The sequence below is a fragment of the Schistocerca americana genome, chromosome 3 (assembly GCF_021461395.2).
Source record: "Schistocerca americana isolate TAMUIC-IGC-003095 chromosome 3, iqSchAmer2.1, whole genome shotgun sequence".
In the NCBI taxonomy this organism is placed as follows: Eukaryota; Metazoa; Arthropoda; class Insecta; order Orthoptera; family Acrididae; genus Schistocerca; species Schistocerca americana.
In genome coordinates, this window is record NC_060121.1 from 525,794,972 (window position 1) to 525,820,579 (window position 25,608).

At 38.2% G+C, this 25,608-nt stretch overlaps 1 protein-coding gene across 1 annotated transcript in view; it reads right to left on the reverse strand.

Annotated features, from left to right (window-relative positions):
- LOC124607017 overlaps positions 1 to 25,608 on the reverse strand; it is a 231,844-nt gene that overhangs the window by 176,732 nt on the left and 29,504 nt on the right. Inside the window, exon 2 of the mRNA XM_047139176.1 lies at positions 8,355 to 8,441. Within this exon, the coding sequence (XP_046995132.1) occupies positions 8,355 to 8,441 (87 nt within the window). The remainder of the gene's footprint in view (positions 1 to 8,354; positions 8,442 to 25,608) is intronic.

Genomic DNA, 25,608 nt, shown 5'->3' on the forward strand with positions numbered 1-25,608 from the left:
AACCACTGTGCTGCATCCTATGTGGGCATGACAATCAACAAGCTGGCTGTCTGCATGAATGGCTACCAACAAACTGTAGCTAAGAAAGATGTGGACCACCCTGTTGATGAGCAGGCTGCCCAGCATGACATCCTTCATTTCAATAACTGCTTCACAGCCTGTGCCATATTGATCCTTACCATCAACACCAGTTTTTCTGAATTGCACAGGTGGGAACTCTCCATGCAATATATCCCACATTTCCTGGCCTCAACCTTCGTTAGTCATTTTTCTCATTTTTCTCACCCATTCAGCCCCTTCCCTGCCACTGTTCCAGCACTATACAGCCCTCATTCCACCAACACACCCACTCTTTCTACTTATCTCCTTGTCTGCTAGCCCACGCCCCCACCCTCCCCCCCCCCCCCCCACCTCTCCTGTGCCCCCATATAACCTTGTGACTGCACCTAGCTGCCCTACCCTCTCTCCACCTCGTCCATGCGTACTCCACAGCAGTGCTTCACTGTCACCCGCTCCGCCCCAGCTTCCTCATTACCTCCACGCAGCTGCTGCTCCAATCATGCACCACTGCTGTTGCTCACAGTGTGGCTTCAGCTGCCAGAGGCTGCAGTCACGTGTGTGTGAGTTGTGTTTGCGCGCAAGTGTGTGTGTGTGTGTGTGTGTGTGTGTGTGTGTGTGTGTGTGTGTGTGTGTGTGCGTGGTCTATTTTCAACAAAGGTGTTATTGGCCGTAAGCTTATATTGTGACAGTCTTTTTGTTGTGCCTACCTGGACTCAGCATCTCTGCTATATGGTGAGTGGTAACTTTCCTTTTCCAAATATCGTTACAATTCATTCTGAATTCTTCTAAGTGTTATAGATGAAGAGCAATGCACTCTGAAAGTATGGGATGAAAGTGCTACCCATTCATGAACAGGCCTCCTTAATATAGTGGCAAACTTACATACAAATGGCGATACTCAGTAATTATGTAGCACAACGTCATAGGATTTTACATGCTATTTGTACTTGCTGAGAGCTGGCTATGGACTGACTGAACAATTGGTATGGAATTTCAAATAATGTTTACTAAACACCTTCTGACTAAATGAATAAACTGACAAACATAGTATTTATACTGGTTGAATGCTTGCCACTATGTGAGATGCCTGCTTTTAGATGTGTGTGAGGCAGATACTACAAAATACTGAAATTTAAAGTTATAACAACATAAAAGGTAGAAAATCTATAGAATACATAAACACATCAGACAGTGACACTATTTTGATTAACAATTGGCTGATGTCCTTAAACTGGTACAAATAATTGTTCCATTTATGAGGCTGATATGAGCTCACCAAGAATTTTCTGAAAATTCAGATTTTCTAATTAATATATTTCATGAGCAAATATTATTTTATTCTAGGAAAATTACACATTATTGTAAACAGAAAAATTAGAAACACAAGATAGTAACACTGAAATTTTGGAAGGGTCACATTCAAAGATTCACACACTCAAGAAACTGACAATTTTCAATATGGATGGTTTATGGGAAAGATAAAATATTCTTAGAAAGATGGGAATGACTGTTTTCAAATAAGGTTGTTGTTGTTGTCTTCAGTCCTGAGACTGGTTTGATGCAGCTCTCCATGCTACTCTATCCTGTGCAAGCTTCTTCATCTCCCAGTACCTACTGCAACCTACATCCTTCTGAATCTGCTTGGTGTATTCATCTCTTGGTCTCCCTCTACAATTTTTACCCTCCACGCTGCCCTCCAGTACCAAATTGGTGATCCCTTGATGCCTCAGAACATGTCCTACCAACTGATCCCTTCTTCTAGTCAAGTTGTGCCACAAACTTCTCTTCTCCCCAATCCTATTCAACACCTCCTCATTAGTTATGTGATCTACCCATCTAATCTTCAGCATTCTTAGCCGTTTCGAAAGCTTCTATTCTCTTCTTGTCTAAACTATTTATCGTCCATGTTTCACATGTCCTACCAACTGATCCCTTCTTCTAGTCAAGTTGTGCCACAAACTTCTCTTCTCCCCAATCCTATTCAACACCTCCTCATTAGTTATGTGATCTACCCATCTAATCTTCAGCATTCTTAGCCGTTTCGAAAGCTTCTATTCTCTTCTTGTCTAAACTATTTATCGTCCATGTTTCACTTCCATACAAATACTTTCAGAAACAACTTCCTGACACTTAAATCTATACTCGATGTTAACAAATTTCTCTTCTTCTGAATCACTTTCCTTCCCATTGCCATTCAACATTTGATATCCTCTCTACTTTGACCATCATCAGTTATTTTGCTCCCCAAATAGCAAAACTCCTTTATTACTTTAAGTGTCTTATTTCCTGATCTAATACCCTCAGCATCACCCGACTTAATTCGACTACATTCCATTATCCTCGTTTTGCTTTTGTTGATGTTCATCTTATATCCTCCTTTCAAGACACTATCCATTCCGTTCAACTGCTCTTCCAAGTCCCTTGCAGTCTCTGACAGAATTACAATGTCATCAGCGAACCTCAAAGTTTTTATTTCTTCTCCATGGATTTTAATACCTACTCCGAATTTTTCTTTTGTTTCCTTCACTGCTTGCTCAATATACAGATTGAATAACATCAGGGAAAGGCTACAACCCTGTCTCACTCCCTTCCCAACCACTGCTTCCCTTTCATGCCCCTCAACTTTTATAACTGCCATTTGGTTTCTATACAAATTGTAAATAGCCTTTCGCTCCCTATATTTTACCCCTGCCACCCTCAGAATTTGAAAGAGAGTATTCCAGTCAACATTGTCAAAAGCTTTCTCTAAGTCTACAAATGCTAGAAATGTAGGTTTGCCTTTCCTTAATATAGCTCCTAAGATAAGTCGTAGGGTCCGTATTGCCTCACGTGTTCCAATATTTCTACGGAATCCAAACTGATCTTCTTCTAGGTCGGCTTCTACTAGTTTTTCCATTCATCTGTAAAGAATTCGCGTTAGTATTTTGCAGCCGTGACTTATTAAACTGATAGTTCGGTATTTTCACATCTGTCAACACCCGCTTTCTTTGGGATTGGAATTATTATATTCTTCTTGAAGTCTGAGGGAATTTCGCCTGTTTCATACATCTTGCTCACCAGATGGTAGAGTTTTGTCAGGACTGGCTCTCCCAAGGCCGTCAGTAGTTCTAATGGGATGTTGTCTACTCCCGGGGCCTTGTTTCGACTCAGGTCTTTCAGTGCTCTGTCAAACTCTTCACGCAGTATCATATCTCCCATTTCATCTTCATCTACATCCTCTTTGTATAGACCCTCTATATACTCCTTCCACCTTTCTGCTTTCCCTTCTTTGCTGAGAACTGGGTTTGCATCTGAGCTCTTTATATTCATACAAGTGGCTCTCTTTTCTCCAAAGGTCTCTTTAATTTTCCTATAGGCAGTATGTATCTTACCCCTAGTGAGATAAGCCTCTACATCCTTACATTTATCCTCTAGCCATCCCTGCTTAGCCATTTTGCACTTCCTGTCAATCTCATTATTCAGATAGTAAAGGGAGACGAAAATTTAATAGTCATGGGTGACTGGAATTCAGTAGTAGGAAAAGGGAGAGAAGGAAACGTAGTAGGTGAATATGGATTGGGGCTAAGAATTGAAAGAGGAAGCCGCCTGGTAGAATTTTGCACAGAGCATAACTTAATCATAGCTAACACTTGGTTCAAGGATCATAAAAGAAGATTGTATACATGGAAGAAGCCTGGAGATACTGACAGATTTCAGATAGATCATATAATGGTAAGACAGAGATTTAGGAACCAGGTTTTAAATTGTAAGACATTTCCAAGGGCAGATGTGGACTCTGACCACAATCTATTGGTTATGAACTGTAGATTAAAGCTGAAGAAACTGCCAAAAGGTGGGAATTTAAGGAGGTGGGACCTGGATAAACTGACTAAACCAGAGGCTGTACAGGGTTTCAGGGAGAGCATAAGGGAGCAAATGGCAGGAATGGGGGAAAGTAATACAGTAGAAGAAGAATGGGTAGCTTCGAGGGATGAAGTAGTGAAGGCATCAGAGGATCAAGTAGGTAAAAAGACGAGAGCTAGTAGAAATCCTTGGGTAACAGAAGAAATATTGAATTTAATTGATAAAAGGAGAAAATATAAGAATGCAGTAAATGAAGCAGGCAAAAAAGAAATACAAACGTCTCAAATAAGGTATGTCAGTGCTAAAACCAACAATTATTAGTGGGTATGAATCTGGAAGTTCACACACTATTAGTGAATCATAAATTTTGAATAATTTGTTAAATAAAATGTTTCTCTGTAAAATATTTGTGCTGTTATTGCTGACAGCCTGTAAACTATAAGCAGCATAATAAAGTTTCGAAAAATACAGCCTGAATAAGAAATGGTGATTTCATACTGTTTGCTATGTGTAATACATATGATGTAAGAGCACAAAAAGAAGAATGGTATTTATGTTAGGAGTGGTAATATAACAAGTAGAACTACTCTGCCTTGCAACATTTCAAGACTTTGGCTGACTGGTAGGTGTAGGGAAGCAGCCTACTCACCCCATATAGAATTCATATGCTTTCCATCGTGTGCCAGCCTAGTCTGCTGTAACTAGCTATGACATCAGAAATGTTACGAAATACCTTAAAAGTAAAGTAGATAATCTGAAAAGTTAATAGCATGTCAGGAGTGATGCTAAAATAATAATGTGTTAAGTTTCAGTTTAGTAAATTTAACAGTTTTCGAAATTTGGACGTTTTACATAAAAATCATCGGCGCAACAGGTAGGAGCTAGAAACTTCAGAACTTATATTCGGATTCCTATTTCATTGTAATGTAATGGAAACAGCATGCTGGATCTCACAAAGTAATATTTTGGTTGAAATTCATGATTTTCTGTTTTTGTGTCCTAAAAGTACGGAAGCGAGATATATTAAGTAAGTGATTAGATAAAGTTAGGATCTTTAAATTTAGGTAGAATGGAGATACATTATAATAACAAAGATGTGAGAAATTTCCAAAAATTAGCTATAAAACCACAGCTGTAGTGTCTCTCTAAAGGGCAAGTTCAGAGCTCACCGCTTGCGTGCAGTGCAATTAAAATAATTCTCTTGCCAAAAGTATTTAACCTAGCCACATCAGAATTTTATTACAAATACTTACCTGTGTGCTGATTGCACAATTAAATTGAGATCTTCATTGGTCTTCAGCGAACAATTAATTATTTAATAACTTGAAGTAGTGCTCTACTAGCCGAGCGGCTAGTTAGGAAGGCAAATGTTGTCAGCTGTGCCCTTGGCGGTCCACACTGCAGCTATATAAATAAGAGCACTGCAAGCTAGAGTCAGGCCCCACTTCTCTTCTAGATTCGTATCAGTGCACACTCCGTGTCAGAAGCCGCATCGCGTTTGTGCAGTTGCAAGGAACAGCCTTGGATGCTGTATTATGTAACTCAGTACGCACGTAACAATGAGTTCGCATTGGGGTAAAGTGTTAATTGCTGAACGACTCCGGTAATTTATTCTCAGTTTGCGTATGTCGTATTTTCACGTGTCACTGCAGGACAGACCTTCTATCACTACTGGCATGGCGTTTGATGTGTATTAACATCAAATTTTGGTGAGCATTCACTTTGAACATTTACATCAATAGCAATTACTGAACAGTTTCGTTATCAAGGGATAATAGGACCCTCTCAATAGACTCTGAACAGCTCTGACAGTACACGAGTTGATAGGTTAAACTTTTGTCTGGAACTTTAAGCTTTATCGTTTTCAGAATATAGTGAAAATTGTTATAGGAAACTGCATTTTATATGAATCCCAGACATCATCCTAAATCCTCAGCATAATGAACTTCAATGATCAATAACTTTATTTCTCCATCAGAGAGGGCACAGTGAACTTTAATTACAGGCATCACGTTTTTGCTAATCACTTTCTGGTTGCCAACATTGTAGTTAGAGAGCCTGTGTTGAGAGCGGCAACAAACAATAGAAATTAAATTTTACACCCGCCGCCCCACACAAGGTACCCATCATAGTACATTTTTCAAGTGTGTGGAACCCATACTAAATAAGACTGACAGGGAATATTAAACATTTAGAAAGAAGAGCAAGACAAATGATCAAGGTTTATTTGACTCAAAGGAAAGTATCATGGAAATGTTCCTACGAAAATGGAAGGAGAAGAAACCTAAATATATAGTATAATGGAAAAAACCCACTACAGTGGTTTGATTACTAATAGTAAATGTGATTTGCATGATCACAGTTCAAGATACTAAATATAGTTTTCATGTCTACTTTGTATCTTGGCTAAGGTTCCTGAGGTAAAGTTATGTAATCTGGTAGAAAGATATTCAAAAAGATCACATCTGCCATAAGTAAGAGACTGAGAAGGCCCAACATATTCAAAAGAAAATTAAAAACATACCTCATTAGCCACCCTCATAGATCATATTTTATAATGATATTAGACACGTTATGTTGTCAGTTTTATACAGAATAAACAAACTTCTTAGAAAGTTGTCACTGATAAATAAACACAATTTTTATAATAATGATAATGTTTACAAATAATCAATAGTAGCCCACAGGATGATATATATAGTAGACTATATTAATTTACAAATAATCTTGCACACACAAGGAAAGTCTCTAAAGTTAAGTGTTTTTGCTGTACTGCTGAAAATAGTAACACATTTATACAGACTGGAAACTAATTTTTAGATCATGTATGTTAGTCATAATGTAAAAAATATTTGAACATTTATACATAGCGAAAAACACAGTTAAATCATATTTACATAAAATCACTCAGCTTGTATGATCTCTTCTGTATTTTCAGCACTACATTTTGTTTTCCTTTTCCCTTCTTTCAGAAAAATTGTTTCCACGTGAAAAGGGAAGTGTTTTACTTCATTATAATTTTACACTTACATTTGTCTTATGGTTTTACCTACAAGTGCAGCGCATCTTATACCAACATCCTGAGATAAGATGTTCCTTTTGAAGGTGCTCATGCTCTTTGTGCTAAGTGGCAGTCTGTCATAAAATAAGTTTCCTATGTCTGTAGGATCCCTAAAGTTATTTTTGAAAAGTTCTGTTTGCTATACGGCAAGTAGCTGCACTGATTTTAAAGCTTCATAACGAGTATTAACATACTGTAACCAGGATTCAGTATCAACAAATGTAGGTAATTATTTTGTTTTTGGGGGAGGGGGTTATTAACAAGTAATTTTTAAGCTATCAACAGCAGATCAACAACATTTATATAAAATAACTATGGTGGCAGCAGCTATTTATCTAATTTACTTGATTAAATCTGACTGTCATAAACACAGGCAGTATTATGCAGCATAATTGAAGTTTAATGTTAATGCCATATACATATCAAAAAACTTACAATTTCTTTGTGTTTTGTTTATGTAAACCTTGACTTATTACACACCCCTGAAGGTTCTCCTTCATTATGGGATCTCAATGATTTGTCAAAAAATAAGATAATTTAGGTTGTATAGTAATTAATATTAAACTTGTTTATTGTGATACAGTTATGAGCCTGTTCAATTATCATCTGGGTTGTGTCTGTAGAACTGAGTGTAAGACCTTTATTAGTATGCTTCCATCATCAGAAAACATTATTATTTTTTTAGCAAATTTTAAAATAATTTGAGGGCAATATATATATATATATATATATATATTGGATCCTGTAAAACTATTTTATTTGTGCCCCCATGCTGAATTTACTTTTATTCCTAGGATGCCATTTGTCTACTTAGCTTTATGCTATGAGCATAAGACTCCATCCATGCTAGACAGATGTTGATAACACTACAACATTTTGGCATCCCAAATATAATCTGATGATCAACTGAATAGAAGTCCTTTGTGTTCTAACAAAGTATTCTTCTAACAAAGCCATTTTTTCTTTATTTTCTCTGCCAGGAATCTATTTGTGAGGTCATCCATTACTTTTCCCTGGAAAATCCTTTGCAAAAATCAAAACTGATATCCAGCAAATTGTTAGAAAATCTCCTGGTTGTTAACAGAATTTGTAACTCAGTAGCAATACACCCTGATCAACATGCATGTATTGAGACTACATGTACATCTTGAATTTATTTATAGCTGTATTGTATTATGGGCAGTATGAATTAGAAAAGAATTATTCAATTAATTGACTGAATAATTCAGTCAAAAGTTTTCCATGGAGAATGCTACATCTCTCCCAGTGTCCTGAGCGACTTTTAAAAATATAATTAAAATATCCAGTAAAATATAATTAAAATATCCAGTAAAATTATAAGATTTTCCTATCTCTGGTGTAAAAAGCAAGTATGAAAATATTAACATACCTTTGGATCACTAGACAACTGTTGTGGTGAGTCGAGCTTTTCATCTTGCTTCTCCTTTGCAGCTGCTTGAACCTGGTTTCTGGACCACTTAAGACAACAAACAAAAGGTGTTGGTTGATTATTGTAAAACAACTGGTGAAATCAACTCAGTAAGTCTTCAACATGAAAAACAATAAATATAAATATCACCAAATATGATACTCCATTTGACAAGTTGATCCTCACTAATGCACTAAAAAAGAGACTTGATGAAAGATACAATGGGGGTTGTTATATGGAGCAGATGAAACTACTAAATAACTTTTAAAATGTTGGAATGCCTGTAGGCTTCTGTCTCATGATCTTCAGCCAATGTTGTTTAATGATTTTTCTGATGTTTTGGGAGTACAAGTGGCTGATATTGGCAAACGTTCACACTCCATTCCTGGTGGTGGAATGTGGATATAAATTGGATTGAGCCTTAGAGAGAAAAACTAGGCAAAACTTTCCTTTTGGGTGTGCAACATGGTAAATGTGAGCTTTTACAGCAATAACATTTTCTTTATTGTTTACTATTAATGTGAACATGCCTTTTGGCTTGAGCTCAAATAATACTTACACATAGTACTTCTCATTGTGTTTCTATTAATTTATTTGAGACGAATACTAACAATTAAAACTGCATTGTATATGAAACCAATAGTCAATTTTCTTGTAAATATTCTGGTCAAAATGTTAGCTGCGACAAACAATGAAAATTTAAAAATATGGAATTCTATATGCTCTGACTTTTAAGCTTTCTTAAATGAAATTTTCACATTGAACGTTTTCAAAAAGTTTATTGAAATACTGTTGTAATATTTATTTGTCAGAAGTAACAGCTTTAATTTTCATGGATATCTGTTCATTTATGTCCATATTCATCCCTTTCTTAATCTTGTTAACTAATGTCAATGTAAGGTGAAAAACTGTTTTCTTTAGAAGAATCATAGTGGCAAATTTTTCATTAATATTTTTATTAAAGAAATATGAGATGAATAATTTTTATAGCAATAACATGCTCCGTAGTTTCACAGAAACACATGCACATTCTATGCATGATATCCTGTGAGGGAGGGAGGGGGGGGGGGGAGTATTGTAAAGTACCAAGATTTAGTTAGGACAGTATGTCAAAATATAAATATAAAGTTTCATATTGTTTGATACCATCTAAGTTTCATGATGTATGGTACATGATATCTGATGCAGCAAACTATATATGTGACTTTTATGGGAATAATATTTTTATTTACCATTTATTATTATAGGTGATAAGTAAAATGAACATTAAATTTAAGAAGGCGTTTAGAACAGCTACGAGAAAATAAGAGTCAACACTAGCAGAAAACGTAAGTAAATGAGAGGAAAAGGTAAGAGACTGTGACAGAAACCCAAACTGATCTTAAATTAAGCAAACAGAAAAGCAGTTAGTATTTGAAATTGTAGGCTAATGAAAGAGATCAGATAAGGTATGGTTCAATCAAGTGTGCCAGCAAGAAATTGGAGAGAGAAGGCAGGCTGGGAAGAGCTGTCTAGAAAATATGAGGAATCAGAAGTTAAAAGACAGCTATATCAGAATAAGGAAGGAAACAGCAACTATACTAAGGCAGGAGGAACAGAAATATTACAAGGAGCTAATAGAAGAAGTGGAAGAGGACAGTATCCATCACAGGACAAGACAAATGTAACAAAAAGTACAGAAAGTAACACAGAAATATAAGGAAAAAGAAACATTTGTTAAAAACAACAGAGGAAGATCCTTAATAACACTGAAGCAGAATGGTTATGGGCAGATACATCATAAAACTACTGAATTGTGATGACCCCATTGAGTCTCTTCCATGTGAGGTGCCAGACACCATAGACAGCAAAGCAGGGACTCCCAATAAAGAATAAATACAACAAATAAGCAAAAACCTAAGAAAACATTAAGACTTTCAGTGAATATCAAATTGCAGGAGAGCTAATGTAGACTGGAGAACTGTTACTGGTTAAAATAATTACAAAACTGAATGTTTGGAAATATGAGAGATCACTTGATGACTGGAAAATGGCAATAAACTGCCCTATATTAAAAAATAATGACCCCTCCCCTCCCCCCCCCCCCCCCCCCCAATATGTGATAATTATAGAGGGGTTGCACTCCTTAATGTAATTTACAAAACTCTGTCACAGTATCCACAGAGGACAATGATTGCGATTGGGGAAAGAATTACAGGGGGGACTGTCACTGTGGTTTCAGAAGGTCCAGATCTACTACAGACCACCTTTCTACACTCAGAAAGGTAACCGAGAAAGGTTGGGAACATAATGTTGACATTCACATGTTTTTTGTAGATTTCAAAAAAGCTTATGATAGCCTCCATAGGGACACAATCACCAACATCTTGAATGAGTTTCAGTTTCCACAAAATTCAATAAATCTCATACAGGTGCGTTTAGAGGAAACCTACTGCAAAGTAAAAATCACTACAGGAATATCCGAGCATTTGGAAATCAGAACTGGTCTCCAGACAAGGAGACACATTATTTCCAATACAGTTCAATTTGAATTTAGATAAGATAGAAACAGAACAACAAAAATTAAATCAATTTGGAATAAAATGGGTTATATCAGAATAAACTGGCTTGCACATAATGACAATGTTATTCTAATAAATGGCAGCAAAGATGGCTTGCAGCTCATGTCAAATTTTTACAGAAATATTTCAAAGAAAGCAGGGTTACAAATTAATGAGGAGAACTGGAGAGGTCTAGGAAAAGGCATATATTTTGGGAAAGTCACCCAGAACCGTGGGTCAAGGGAGACTAACCATATGGGATGAGAAGGGAAGACTGATTGTTAGGGACTGCATCAGATGAGATTTGAAAACCTGAGAGGTTAAAGGTGGAAGAGAGGGTAATACATAACATGGAGATTACTACTAAAACATTGTGCACATGTTAATAAGAGTGAAAAGCTAAGTGCATTGTATGTAACAGAGGCAGGAGGGGGCCAGTGAAAATTAGACAGGAAAAGAACTTGATGAAGCACTGAAAGACTTAACTCAAAACAAGGCACAGGGAGTTGACAACATTCCATTAGAGCTACTGATAGCCTTGAGAGAGCCAGCCATGTCAAAACTCTTTCTTCTGGTGATGAAGATGTACGAAACAGGTGAAATATCCACAGACCTCAAGAAAAATATAATAATTCCATTTCCACAGAAAGCAGGTGCTGACAGGTGTGAAAATTACCGAACTATCAGTTTAATAAGTCACAGCTGCAAAATACTAACGTAAATCCTTTACAGAAGAATGGAAAAACTGGTAGAAGCCAACCTTGGGGAAGATCAGTTTGGATTCTGAAGAAATATAGGAACACGTGAGGCAATACTTTCCCTATGACTTCTCGTAGAAGATAGGTTAACGAAAGGCAAACCTATGTTTATAGCATTTGTAGACTTAGAGAAAGCTTTTGCAATGTTGACTGGAATTCTCTTTCAAATTCTTAAGGTGGCATTGGTAAAATACAGGGAGTGAAAGGTTATTTACAATATATACAGAAACCAGATGGCTTTTACAAGAGTTGAGGGGCACAAAAGGGAAGCAGTGGTTGAGAAGGGAGTGAGAAAGGGTTGTAGCCTATCCCAGATGTTATTCAATCTGTATATTGAGCAAGCAGTAAAGGAAATAAAAGAAAATCTGGAGTAGGAATTTAAGTCCAGGGAGCAGAAATACAAACTTTGAGGTTTGCTGATGACACTGTAATCCTGTCAGAGACAGCAAAGGACTTGGAAGAGCAACTGAACAGAATGGGCAGTGTCTTGAAAGGAGGATATGAGATGAACATCAACAAAAGCAAAATGAGAATAATGGAGTGCAGTCTACTTAAATTAGGTGGTACTGAGGGAATTAGATTTGGAAATGAGAAACTTAAAATAGTAGACAAGTTTTGCTACTTGAGATGCAAAATAACTGATGATGGTCAAAGTAGGGAGGATATAAAATGCAGACTGGCAATGGCAAGAAAAGTATTTCTGAATAAGAGAAATTTGTTAACATCAAGTATAGATTTAAATGTTGGGAAGTACTTTCTGAAAGTATTTGTATGGAGTTTAGACTTGTACAGAAGTGAAACATAGCAATAAACAGTTTAGACAAGAAGAGAACAGAAGCATTTGAAATGTGGTGCTGCAGAATAATGCTGAAGATTAGGTGGGTAGATCATGTAATTAATGAGGAGATACTGAATAGAACTGGGGAGAAGAAAAATTTGTGGTACAAACTGACTAGAAATAACGGAACAGTTGGTAGGACACATTCTGAGGTATCAAGGGATCACCAATTTAGTACTGGAGGGAAGCGTGGGGGGTAGTAAATGAAGAGGGAGACCAAGAGATGAATACAGTAAGCAGATTCAGAAGGATGTAGGTTGCAGTAGTTACGTGGAGATGAAGAGGCTTGCACAGGATAGAGTAGCATGGAGAGCAGCATCAAACCAGTCTTTGGACTGAAGCCCACAACAACAACATAAGTGAAGCAGACTATATGGACAAAAAGCTGGACACTGTAAAGTGTGTCAAATTTCTAGGTGTACTAGTAGATGAAAAGGTGTTGTAGAATAATCTGAAAGCAATCATCCACTAGTTTTTTCCCCTTTGGGTCCATATTTCTAGAATTTTTTTGAAAGAAGTCATTTTCCTGTGTGAGGCTATTTTTTAGTGAAATAAACACTTTTTCTTCATTTGCAATTAGCTTGTTTTGTTATGTAGGACATTATCAACCATCATCACACAAAAATTATGTTATGTGCTTCCATTTGCCAACATGTAATCTTTCAACCAGAAATCTGAAGGTGTATAACCTAGTGTCTATAACTGTACAGTATATTGGATCATTACATGCTCACAAATGAAATAGGATAGTGTAATTCTCATCTGATGCTGCTTGATAACCCTAAAGTAGGGGAGTGGGGGGTTAGTTAATTGCCAATGAAATTTATTGTTTATTTAAAATACAAAATGATTTCTTTCAAGAACTTTAACATGGCTGCGGACTCAAAGATAAAAAATACAAGTGGATGATTGTCCCAAAAGATGATTTTGTATGACACAATGGCATTTTAGTAACAGTAAGACAGTGATTTAATACTACCCTACCCCTCTTAGAACAAAAACTGCCTTGAACAGAAAATTGCTTGATAACCTCAGAGGGCAATTAGCTAATTGCCAATGAAATAAAGTGTTCATTTAAAACAAAAAGACAGCCTCATATAAAAAATGACTTCTTTTAAGAACTTTGACGTAGCTGCCGATTAAGGTAAAAAAGATAAGTGGATGATTATCTCAAAAGATGTGTCCATATGCTTCAATGGCATTTTAGTTATCATAGTATTGTGATTTAATTAGAACAAAAGCAGCCTTGTTCAGAAAATGCCTCCTTCCAAGGAATCACCACAATGACTAGAAAAGGGCTGTCTCCACAGATATGAGACAGAGACTAATTAATGTTGTTCAGTGCCTGTAGCACTGATTAACTGTGGGGTCCTTATTCAACAATTTGATCTCTTTTTTCAAAGTATTATTTTACTTCCCTGTAGCACATCAAGGTAATGTAATAAAATTTAAAGTCACTCATTCAACAACATAAATGATGCTATGCACTTTACATTGCAGATGGGCACAACTAAAACACACCTGCACATTAGCTTTTGGGTTTGTCAGGAAATGGAACACACATACTTTCATTTACACTATCAAGCACACTCCACATACACGTGACCACGATCTTTGACAGCTCAGACTGCATGATTCACTTATCAAGCCTTGTAACAATTACCCACAGCCTTACTATGTTGGTACTGTGAATGGCTGCAAGTAAACAGACAACACTCATTACATTTCCCCAGGACGAGTGACTGTTCTGTGTGGTTTAATGATGATGGCATCTTCTTGGGTAAAACATTCTGGGGATAAAATAAATAAAACAATTCCCCAATCAGATCTCTAGGCAGAGACTACCCAGGAGGATGCTGTCAGAAGGAAAAACAATTCTAGCATACTACTGTTTGGGAAATGCAATGTTAGATGCTTAATTGTGTAACTCAGGGAAATTAAAAAGAGAAATGGATATGTTGTGGTTCAATAAAGTGAGAATTAGTGAAGTGGAGTGGCAGGGAGAATAGAACTTTGGTTAGGTGACTACAGGTTTATAAACATAATATCAAGTAGAATGAATAAGAAAATAGCAATTTTAAGAGTACTACAAACAGCATAGTGAACACATTATCACAACCAAGTGAGACATGAAGCCCACATCCACCCTAGTAGTGAAAATTTATGTGTCTACCAACACTGCATATGATGAAGAGATTGAAAGAAAGTATGATGATAGTGAGATATTCAAATTGTTAAAGAAGATGAGAATTTAATTGTGATGGATGCTAGATTTCAGTAGTAGAAAAAGCAAGAGAAGGAAAAAGAGTAGCTAAACATGGACTGAGTAGAAAGGAATTAAAGAGGAAGGTACCTGACAAAATTTTACACAGAGCACATTTAATCAATGGGTTAAGAATTATGAAAGAAGGTTATATGTGTAGAAGAGACACCAGAAGGTTTCATATATATTATATAACAGTCAGACAGAGGTTCTGAAACCAGATTTGAAACTACAGAACATCTCCAGAGGCAAATATGGACTCTGGTGGCAATGTACTGGTTTTGAAATGCAGATTAAAACTGATGAAATTGCAGATATTACAGATGGAAATTAAGAAGATATTTTGATATGATCATTGGTTGCTGAGATTTTAAAGGGAGCATTAGCCAATAACTGAATGCAGCAGGACAAAGGAATACAATAGAAGAAAAGTGGGCACCCTCAAAAGATTAAATAGCCAAAAGGAAAAAATACGCAAACAGAACAAATGGAGCAGGCAAAAAGGAAAGCAGACATCTGACTCCAGAAAGAGATTTTAACTCTGAAGTGGAGTGTGCACTGATATGAAACTTCCTGGCAGATTAAAACAGTGTGCTAGACCGAGACTCTAACTCTGGACCTTTGCGTTTTGCGGGCAAGTGCTCTACCATCTGAGCTACCCAAGCACAACTCACGACCCACTCTCACAGCTTCAGTTCTGCCAGTACCTCATCTCCTACCTTCCTTCAAAAGGCAAAGATCCTGAGTTCGAGTCTTGGTCTGACACACAGTTTTATTCTGCCAGGAAGTTTCATACCAGTGCACACTCCACTGCAGAGTGAAAATCTCATTCTGGAAACATCTCCCAGGTTGTGGCTAAGCCATGTCTCCACAATATCCTTTCTTCCAGGAGTGCTAGTTCTGCAAGGTTTGCGTGAGAGCTTCTGTGAAGTTTGGAAAGTATTAGACAAGGTACTGGCAGAATTGAAGTTGTGAGGGTGGATCGTGAGTCATGCTTGGGTAGCTCAGATGGTAGAGCACTTGCCTGCTAAAGGCAAAGGTTCTGAGTTGGAGTCTTGGTCTGGCACACAGTTTTTAATCTGCCAGGAAGTTTCAGACATCTGATTGACAGAAAGCAGACAAAATGGCAAACCACAGAATGGCTAGAGGAGAAATGAAAGGCAGCAGAAGCATTCATGACTATGAAAAGTACAGATACTGCCTACAGATAAATTAAAGAAACATTTCGAGAAAAGAGAAAAGCTCGGATGGGACACCAGTACCAAGCAAACAAGTCAAGGCTGAAAGGTGGGAGGAATATACTGAAGGCCTATACAAATTGAACAACCTTGAAGACAGTGCTATGAAAATGTAATGGAAGCAACAGAAAATGCATGTCAAATGTAAAAGAATCAAAAATCTCGAAGACTGGCAATGTTTACTGAAGCTCAAAACTCAGCAAGACTTCAATGCGAGATGCTTTTAATGGTTTCCACAGTGAAACTTTTGTCTAAAATGTGGAAGGAAACCCAAAGAGGTTCTGGTCATATGTAGAGTACACCAGTGGCCAGTGGCAAGACTTAATCGTTACTTTCACTGCATCATAGGAATGGTAATTATACTGATGATTGTGCCACTACAGCAGAGTTACTAAACACAGTTTTCTGAAATTCCTTCACCAAAGAAGACAAAGTAAATATTCTGAAATTCGAATCAAGAACAACTACCAACATGAGCAACATAGAAGTAGATATTCTCAGTGTAATGAAACATCTTAAATCACTTAATAAAGGCAAGGCCTCCAGTCCAGATAGTATAGCAGTTAGGTTCCACTCAAGAGTGTGCTCATAAAGTAGACCCATATTTAGCAATGATATACAACCACTCATTCGACAAAAGACTGGGAAGTTGCATAAATGACATCAGAGCAATCCACTGAATTACAGAACACATTACTAACATCAATTTGCAGTAGGATTTTGGAACGTATACTGTATTCAAACATTATGAATTACCTTAAAGATAATGATTTATTGACAAATAGCCAATATACAATCAGAAAGTATTGTTCTTATGAAACACAACCAGGCCTTTATTCATATGAAGAAACAAATGCTATCAACACAGGGATCTCAGATTGATTCTGTATTTTTATATTTCCAGAAGGCTTTTTACATTATTACTCACAAGTGACTTCCGATCAAATTGCTTGTCTATGTAGTATTGTCTCATTTGTGTGATTGGAGTCCTGATAACTTATCAGAAAGGTGATAGTTCATAATAACTGGTGGAAAGTCATCAAGTAAAACAGAAGTGAAATCTGGTGCTCCCCAGGGTAGTGTTGTAGGCTCTTTTACTGTTCCTGATCTATATAAATTGATACAGCATAAAGTCAAGTGCTGACACACCAGTTGGGAACGAGAGAACAGAGAAGGCTGTGAGAAGAAGTCAGCCAATCACACACTGGCTGGACCACCCTCCAGGATGACAACGCGACAGCAGTGGCCCCTAGGTGAAAAGGACATAAGCGCCACACCCAGCTGGTCGCAACACAGTTGAAGAGGAGCATCAAGATTAGGCACTTGTATAACAACAACTACTCTATTCACTTCTATGTAACACGAACTTAAGACTGTTTATACTGAAGAACATTGCTTATTTTGCATGTCGCCCTTTGCCTGAAACGCATCTGTGAAATACAAGTTAAATATCTGTAAATTTCATTTTATAATATAACTCATTAATACGATTTGTTTGAATGTTGTCTAGCAATCTGAGAAAGTAGGTTTCCTAGATGCCTCATATTCACGATTAGGCTGGATTTACCAGTTGGCAATGAGAAGGTTGAATGAACCCATAGCGACAACCTCTTAACCACCCGCCATAGAGTCTCTGTTTTTTGTCGTGCACTTTTGTGTTTCGCTGGTGCCTTAATTCTACTTTGTCTTTTCATTGTATTTACACTTTTTAATAGAGTCTCTTGCAGTGTTTTGCTAATCAGCATTTTCATGTGGGTGTTGCAAAAATTTTCTTTGCTTGTGTGCTTATTTTTATTGCATGCATTGTCTGCTTATCGCATTTGCCTCTACCACAATGACCAACTCATCTCTCCCACTCTCTGCTCAGGTGCTTCAATTGCAAGCCATAGATGCAATGCAGCCAATACAGGTGTTTCAGTTTCAGACTGAGCAAATTGCCTCGCTACTAAACACAGTACAGCAGCCCCTGGCGAATCAAGCCACTAATACGGCGCAACAGGCAACAACTGTAGCTCCAAGTGCTATACCACCTTTTCGCCACTTTAATGAAAAAGATGAAGAATGCCTCAAGTGGTTGCAACAGCCTGAAGCCCACAAAATTGCTCACATCATACCAGGTACTGTTTAACTACTTACTTTTTGTCAGTGGTATCAAGTGCAGTGTTTTGCCTCATTCAGAAATTGTCCCCTAACGCCACTCTGAGAGAACTTTCCTATGATCAGGATTCTCTGACTGACTATAATGACCAACAAGTGAATGTGGTGGCAGCTAGGTACCAATTATGTTGTTGCAAGAAAACGCCAGAACGAACTTATCACAAGTGGGTAACAGATTTGTAGGGTATGACGAGGAAATGCAAACTCAGATGTGCTTGTGGTGCATTATATTAAGATATTATGTCACATGATGCAATTGTGTACAATGTAACTGGTGTTAAACTTAGAGAACAAATTCTGAAACAGTGAGATCCATCATTTCAACATGTAGTGCAAATACTAGATGAGTACGATACAGATTCTGTGTTGGCCGATACATTTGAGCAGCCATCAATTTGTCAGGTTGAGTCATCCCTTGCTTACAACTGCCCAGTGGGTAGCAACAGCCCATGCATGGCACACTGCATGAACAGTTTTATACATAGATGGACAGAATTAAGTCATGCCCTCAGTGCTATTCATGGCACAAACACCAAGACTCCCTTACCTACAAGCACAGTGTTACACTTGTGGCAACAAAGGTCATGTACAATCAGTATGTTTGCAACAGAACAAACAAAAGAATCCTGCCCACTCACAAAAATCTAATCACAAAGCCCATGTAATCAGTGGAATGTATTTAAAGACTGCTGTAGGCATTAGTAAAACTACCATGTACACTGTTTCTTCAGTATTATGCCAGTCCCACAAACTCTTTGTTCATTTGCATATTAGTGGAAAATATGTGAAATTCCAGTTGGACACGGGTGCCTGTGTTACATTGCTGAATTATAACACATATGAAATGTTAGGCTCCCCACACCTGTCTAAAACTAGCATGCACCTGATGGCTTATAACAGACAAAACATTCCTGTTCTCATTAAATGTACTTCGCCTGCCATGTATCGCTTACATACACAAACTGAGACTTTCACTGTGCTACAATCACACAATTTGGCTTTGATTCATTTGATTTGTTTGGCTTTAAAATGCAGGACAATGCATTGTCAGTGAATGCATTGAGTGCCAAAGACAATGTACCTGGTTTGCTGAAAGATTTCCCTGAACTCTTTTCTGAAGGTTTAGACAAGGCTTACAATTTTGTTGCACCTACTACTATGAAAGACATGCTCAGCCAAACTTTTCGTGGGCCAGAATTGTTCCCATTGCTTTACAGAACACGGTCACTGCTGAACTTAAAGAACTGCAAGATGGCAGAGTTATTGCACCTATATCAGCTAGTCAATGGGCAAGTTCATTGGTTTTGCTCCCCACACCTTTAGGTTGCATTCACCTCTGTGTTGACTTTAAGTCTACAGCCATCCCACAAACTGTGACTGATACTTATCCATTGCCATGCCCAGAGGATCTCATGGAAAGATTAAATGCTGGTGGCTACTTTTCAAAAATTTATTAGCGCGACACATATATTCAAATACCACTAGATGAAGAATTTCGAAATATGTGTGTAGTGAACACCCATTTGGGCTTGTTTAAATATTTTCACTTACCTTTTGGCAGTGCTTCCACACCCGCCATTTTCCAACAGTATTTGGAACGGCTGACTGCTCAAGTACCAAACTATTCAAACTACTTGGACAATATTGTCAAAGCAGGTCATACAACTGAAGAACACATTGCAAATTTGCATGCTTCATTTCGTGTGTTATGTGATGCAGGACTAAAGTGTAGGCTGGACAAGTGTGATTTTTTAAACCTGAGTTGCAGTATCATGGTCATGTCATAAACAGTCAAGGTGTACATCCTCTTCAGTCACATTTGTTAACCATGCACGACTTACCAGTTACTCGCAATGTCACAGAATTGCCGTCAGTCTTAGCGAAAATTAACTATTAAATTTGGTTCATAACAAATGCTGCACAAATTGCAGCTCCACTGGATCACTAGTGTCACAATAATGTTTCCTTTGTTTGGACAGGTGAGTGTCAAGAAGCTTTTCAAGAACTTAAGGATGCATTGCTCAGTGATGGATGCTTAGTTCACTTTGATCCTGACAAACCAGATGTGTTGCAAGTAGGCGCTTCCTCTTATGGAATTGGTGCAGTGCTTTCACAAAGATTTGATGATAAAGGCAAGCCTATCACTCTTGCATCCAAATTGTTGTCCGAAGCTCAGTGTAACTATTCACAAATAGGGAAAGAGGCATTGGCTATTGTGTATGGTGTCACCAAATTCCACCACTATTTGTATGACAGAAAATTCTACTTAGTAACAAATCACAAGCCACAGCAGTCTTTGTTTCACCAATGAAGCCATGCACGAACTGCCAAAAGTTGCAAAGATGGGCTTTGTTGTTGTTTCAATACCAGTTCAAGATTGTGTATCATCCGACAGTTCAACATAGTAATGCAGGCACATTTTCATGCCTTCCAATTTGCCCTGATATGAACTTTGACGCTGCACCTTGTTGACACATTGATGCTCATAATTCTGAATTGCTTCCTCTGAACTATAGGAAAATTGCACAGGCCATGGAAGCTGATTCAGATTTGAACATTTTGATAAAATACATTTACGCGTCTTGGCCTCACTCATTGTATACTATAAAGAACTCAGCAGTGCATCGATACTTTGCACATTGGCATAGCTTCACTGTACAGCAAGGTGTGATTCTTGTTCAAAATGACAGTGGACAGTCATCCCCAAAGCTTTTCAAAGAGAAGTGTTGCAGTTACTTCATCAAGGACACTGGGGGATTGTTCGTACGAAACAGTTAGCACAATGGGACAGTACTTGACATGGTATGGACACTCAAATAGAACAGATGACATCACAGTGACATGCATGTATGGAAAGTCAATCTGCTCCATCACAAAAATTCTCAGTTTGGCCTAAGTCGCAATCACCATGACAACGCATGCACATAGACTTTGCGGGATCTTTTTGGAACACTTGTTGGTAGATTGTGGTAGACTCTTCTAGCAGGTTTCCTTTTGCTGTGCCAGTGAACTCAAGGAGATCACATAGCACAATTCAGGCATTGTTCTCTATTTTTTGCCTTCAAGGTTTGCCTGAAATCACTGTGTCAGACAAAGGCCCTCAGTTCAGTCACATGAATTTGAAACATTCTGTGAACACACTGGCATATAGCATCTAACTAGTGCACTGTTCCATTCACAGTCAAACAGAGAAGTGGAACATTTTGTCAGAATCTTCAAGCAGCAGATGGCCAAACTTTGCACTGCACACACCAGGGATCAAGCATTGCAACGGTTTCTTGCCTCCTATCATTCACATCCACGAGATGGACCATTGCCGGCAGAATTGCTACACGGCCACCACCATCAGACGCTGCTTACCTACTCCACCCTCCTCAGTATCCGGCGCCCCAGGAAGGCCATTAGTTTTGCATAACGCCACATGATGTTGTGTTTTTTAGGGTTTTTAGTGGCAGCAAACAGTGGGTGTGAGGCAAGATCATTCGTCGGCTTGGAGCATGTGTATATCTCATTTCAGGCCCAGACGGATTGCAGCACCACCATCACAGTCAAATTCACCATTGTCATGTGCACGGTGATCCTTCTGTATCTCTTCCCACATATTCATGGATCCCAAGGACAGCGCAGCCACAGCAGTCAGCAGAGGGTGTCATCACGACACCGCAGGATGACCCCATGGAGACGGAGCCTTCGTCTCCTCTGCCTCCTCTCTTTCTATCGATGGATCTGGACCTGCCCACACAGCAGCAGCTGATGCCTTCTATATCTTGTTATAGGCTTCAGAGGGTGGAAGAGTACCCTTCTGGGCATTTTCTGGAGGACATTTCCTCCAGAGTGAAGGCAAGATGGCGGGGTACGACTGGAAGTCTGTCGTCCCCTGCAGCCACAGCTTCCAGTCCCTCAGAGCATCCACGCTCCTGTGTCTCCCACTGTTGTTGAGCTCCCTTTACAATGATGGTCCATCACTTTGGTGGAGAGGAATGTTACAGCGTAAAGTCAAGTGCCAGCACAGCAGTCGGGAATGGCAGACGAGAGAAGGCTGTGAGAATAAGGCAGCCAATCACATGCTGACTGGGTCTCCTTCCAGGAAGACGACATGACAGCAGTGACCCCCAAGTGAAGAGGACATAAGTGTCGCACCCAACTGGTCGTAGTCCAGTCTAAGAGCAGCTCTGAGATTTGGCACTTGTATAGCAACGACTACTCTATTCACTTCTATGTAACATGGACTTAGGATTGTTTATACTAAAGAACATTTCTTATTTTGCATGCTGCCCTTTGCTTGCAACACATCTGTGTAATCCAAGTTAAGTATCTGTAAATTTAATTTTGTAATAAAACTCATTAATACAATTTGTTTGAATGTTGTCTAACAATCCAAGAAAGCAGGTTTCCTAAACACCCCATATTCACGATTAGGCTGGATTTAACATAAATGGTTCAGAAGACAATCTGAGCAACCCTTTTAAATTGTCTGCAGGTGATTCTCTCATTTACTGTCCCATAAAGTCATCAGATAATCAAAACCAATTGCAAAATGATTTAGGCAAGATATCTGTATGGTACAAAAAGTGGCAAAAGAAAGGGAGATTGGGGCTTTAACACCCCATCAATGTCAAGGTCATCAGGGATGGGAAAATAAATAGTTAAGTGTGAAATTCTCCACACGAGTACTAAATGGAATCTGCTAAATTTCAGTTACATGATCTAAAATCTGTGAATCCCTCTAAATACATAGGGATTACAATTATGAATAACTTAATTTGGAAAGATCACATGGATAATGTTGTGGTGAAGGCAAACCAGAGACTGCATTTTACTGGAAGAACACTTAGCATTTAATTGTTAGAACACTTAGGGGTGCAACAGTTCTCTAAAGAGACTGCCTACACTACGTTTGTCCATCCTGTTCAGCAGTATTGCTGTGTGATGTGGTATCCAAATCAGATAGGACTGATGGAGGACACTGAAAAAGTTCAAAGAAGGGCAGGTAATTTTGTATTATTGCTAAACAGGGGAGAGAGCACCACAGATATGATATGCAAACTGGAGTGGTAATCATTAAAACAAATGTGTTTTTTGTTGTGGCAGGATCACTCATGAAATTGTGATCAACAACTTTCTCCTCTGAATGTAAAAATATTTTATTAGCATCAACCTATATAGGAAAGAATTATCATTGTAATAAAATAGGGGAAACCAGAGCTTGCAAAATAAGATTTAAGTGTTTACTTTTTATGTGCGCTGTTCAAGAGTGGAACGGTAGAGAAATAGCTTGAAGTTGGTTTGACGAATCCTCTGACAGGCACGTACTTGTGAATTGTAGAGTAGTCATCAAATGTAGATGTAGATAGTATGGGAGACATGATACCGCAAGAAGAATTCAACATTGCACTGAAAGACCTACATCAAAGTACAGCATCTAGAATAGATGACATTCCATCAGAATTATTGTGATCCTTGGGTGATCCAGTCATGATAAAACTACTCTACCTGATGTGCAACATATATTGTTGTTGTCGTTGTGGTCTTCAGTCCTGAGACTGGTTTGATGCAGCTCTCCATGCTAATCTATCCTGTGCAAGGTCCTTCATCTCCCAGTACCTACTGCAACCTACATCCTTCTGAATCTGCTTAGTGTATTCATCTCTTGGTCTCCCTCTACGATTTTTACCCTCCACGCTGCCCTCCAATGCTAAGTTTGTGATCCCTTGATGCCTCAGGACATGTCCTACCAACTGATCCCTTCTTCTAGTCAAGTTGTGCCACAAACTTCACTTCTCCCCAATTCTATTCAATACCTCCTCATTAGTTACGTGATCTACCCACCTAATCTTCAACATTCTTCTGTAGCACCACATTCCGAAAGCTTCTATTCTCTTCTTGTCCAAACTATTTATTGCCCATGTTTCACTTCCATACATGGCTACATATATTAGACACACAAAATACACTCAGACTTCAAAAATAATGCAATAATTCAATTCTTCACAGATAGCAGGCAATAAAAGGACTCAGTATTACCAAACCTCAAGTTAAATAATTCCTGGCTGCAAAATACTAAAACAAATTATACAAAGGAGAATGGAAAGACCATGACATTGGGAAAGAACACTTATGATTTTGCGGAAATGTAGGGACATAGAAGACAATATAGATTCTTTGACTTTGACTGAATGAAGGCGAATCCACGTAGTTTAAGAGAAAGTTTTTGACATTGTTGTACAAACCGAAAATTACCTTGAGCAATTAAACAGAGAACCAACTAGTGGAGATAACATCTTGCACCTACTTATAACAAACAGACCCAAACTTTTCAACTCTGTAAGCTCAGAACAGGGAATCAGTGATCATAAGGCCATTGCAGCATCCCTGAATATGGAAGTAAATAGGAATATAAAAAAAAGAGGAAGGTTTATCTGTTTAGCAAGAGTAATAGGAGGCAATTTCAGACTACCTAACGGGTAAAAACGACAATTTCTGTTCTGACACTGACAATGTTGAGTGTTTATGGAAAAAGTTCAAGGCAATCGTAAAATGCGTTTTAGACAGGTACGTCTCGAATAAAACTTTGAGGGACAGGAAAAACCCACCGTGGTTCAACAACAAAGTTAGGAAACTAATGGGAAAGCAAAGAGAGCTTCACTGCAAATTTAAACGCAGCTAAAATCTCTCAGACAAACAGAAGCTAAACGATGTCAAAGTTAGCATAAGGAGGGCTATGCGTGAAGCATTCAGTGAATTCGAAAGTAAAATTCTATGTACCGACTTGACAGAAAATCATAGGAAGTTCTGGTCTTACATTAAATCAGTAAGTGGATCAAAACAATATATCTAGACACTCTAGGATGATAATGGCATTGAAAAAGAGGATGACACACATGAAGCTGAAATACTAAACACCTTTTTCCAAAGTTGTTTCACAGAGGAAGACCACACTGCAGTTCCTTCTCTAAATCCTCGCATGAACAAAAAAATACCTGACATCGAAATAAGTGTCCAAGGAATAGAATAGCAACTGAAATCACTCAACAGAGGAAAGTCCACTGGACCTGATGGGATACCAATTCGATTCTACACAGAGTACATGAAAGAACTTGTCCTCTTTCTAACAGCCATATACCACAAGTCTCTAGAGGAATGGAACGTTCCAATTGATTGGAAAAGAGCACAGGTAGTTCCAGTTTTCAAGAAGGATCATCAAGCAGATGCACTAAACTATAGGCCTTCATCTCTGACATTGATCTGTTGCAGAATTTTAGAACATGTTTTTTGCTCGCTTATCATGTCATTTCTGGAAACCCAGAATCTACTCTGTAGGAATCAACATGGATTCTGGAAACAGTGATCGTGTGAGACCCAACTTGCTTTATTTGTTCATGAGACCCAGAAAATATTAGATACAGGCTCCCAGGTAGATG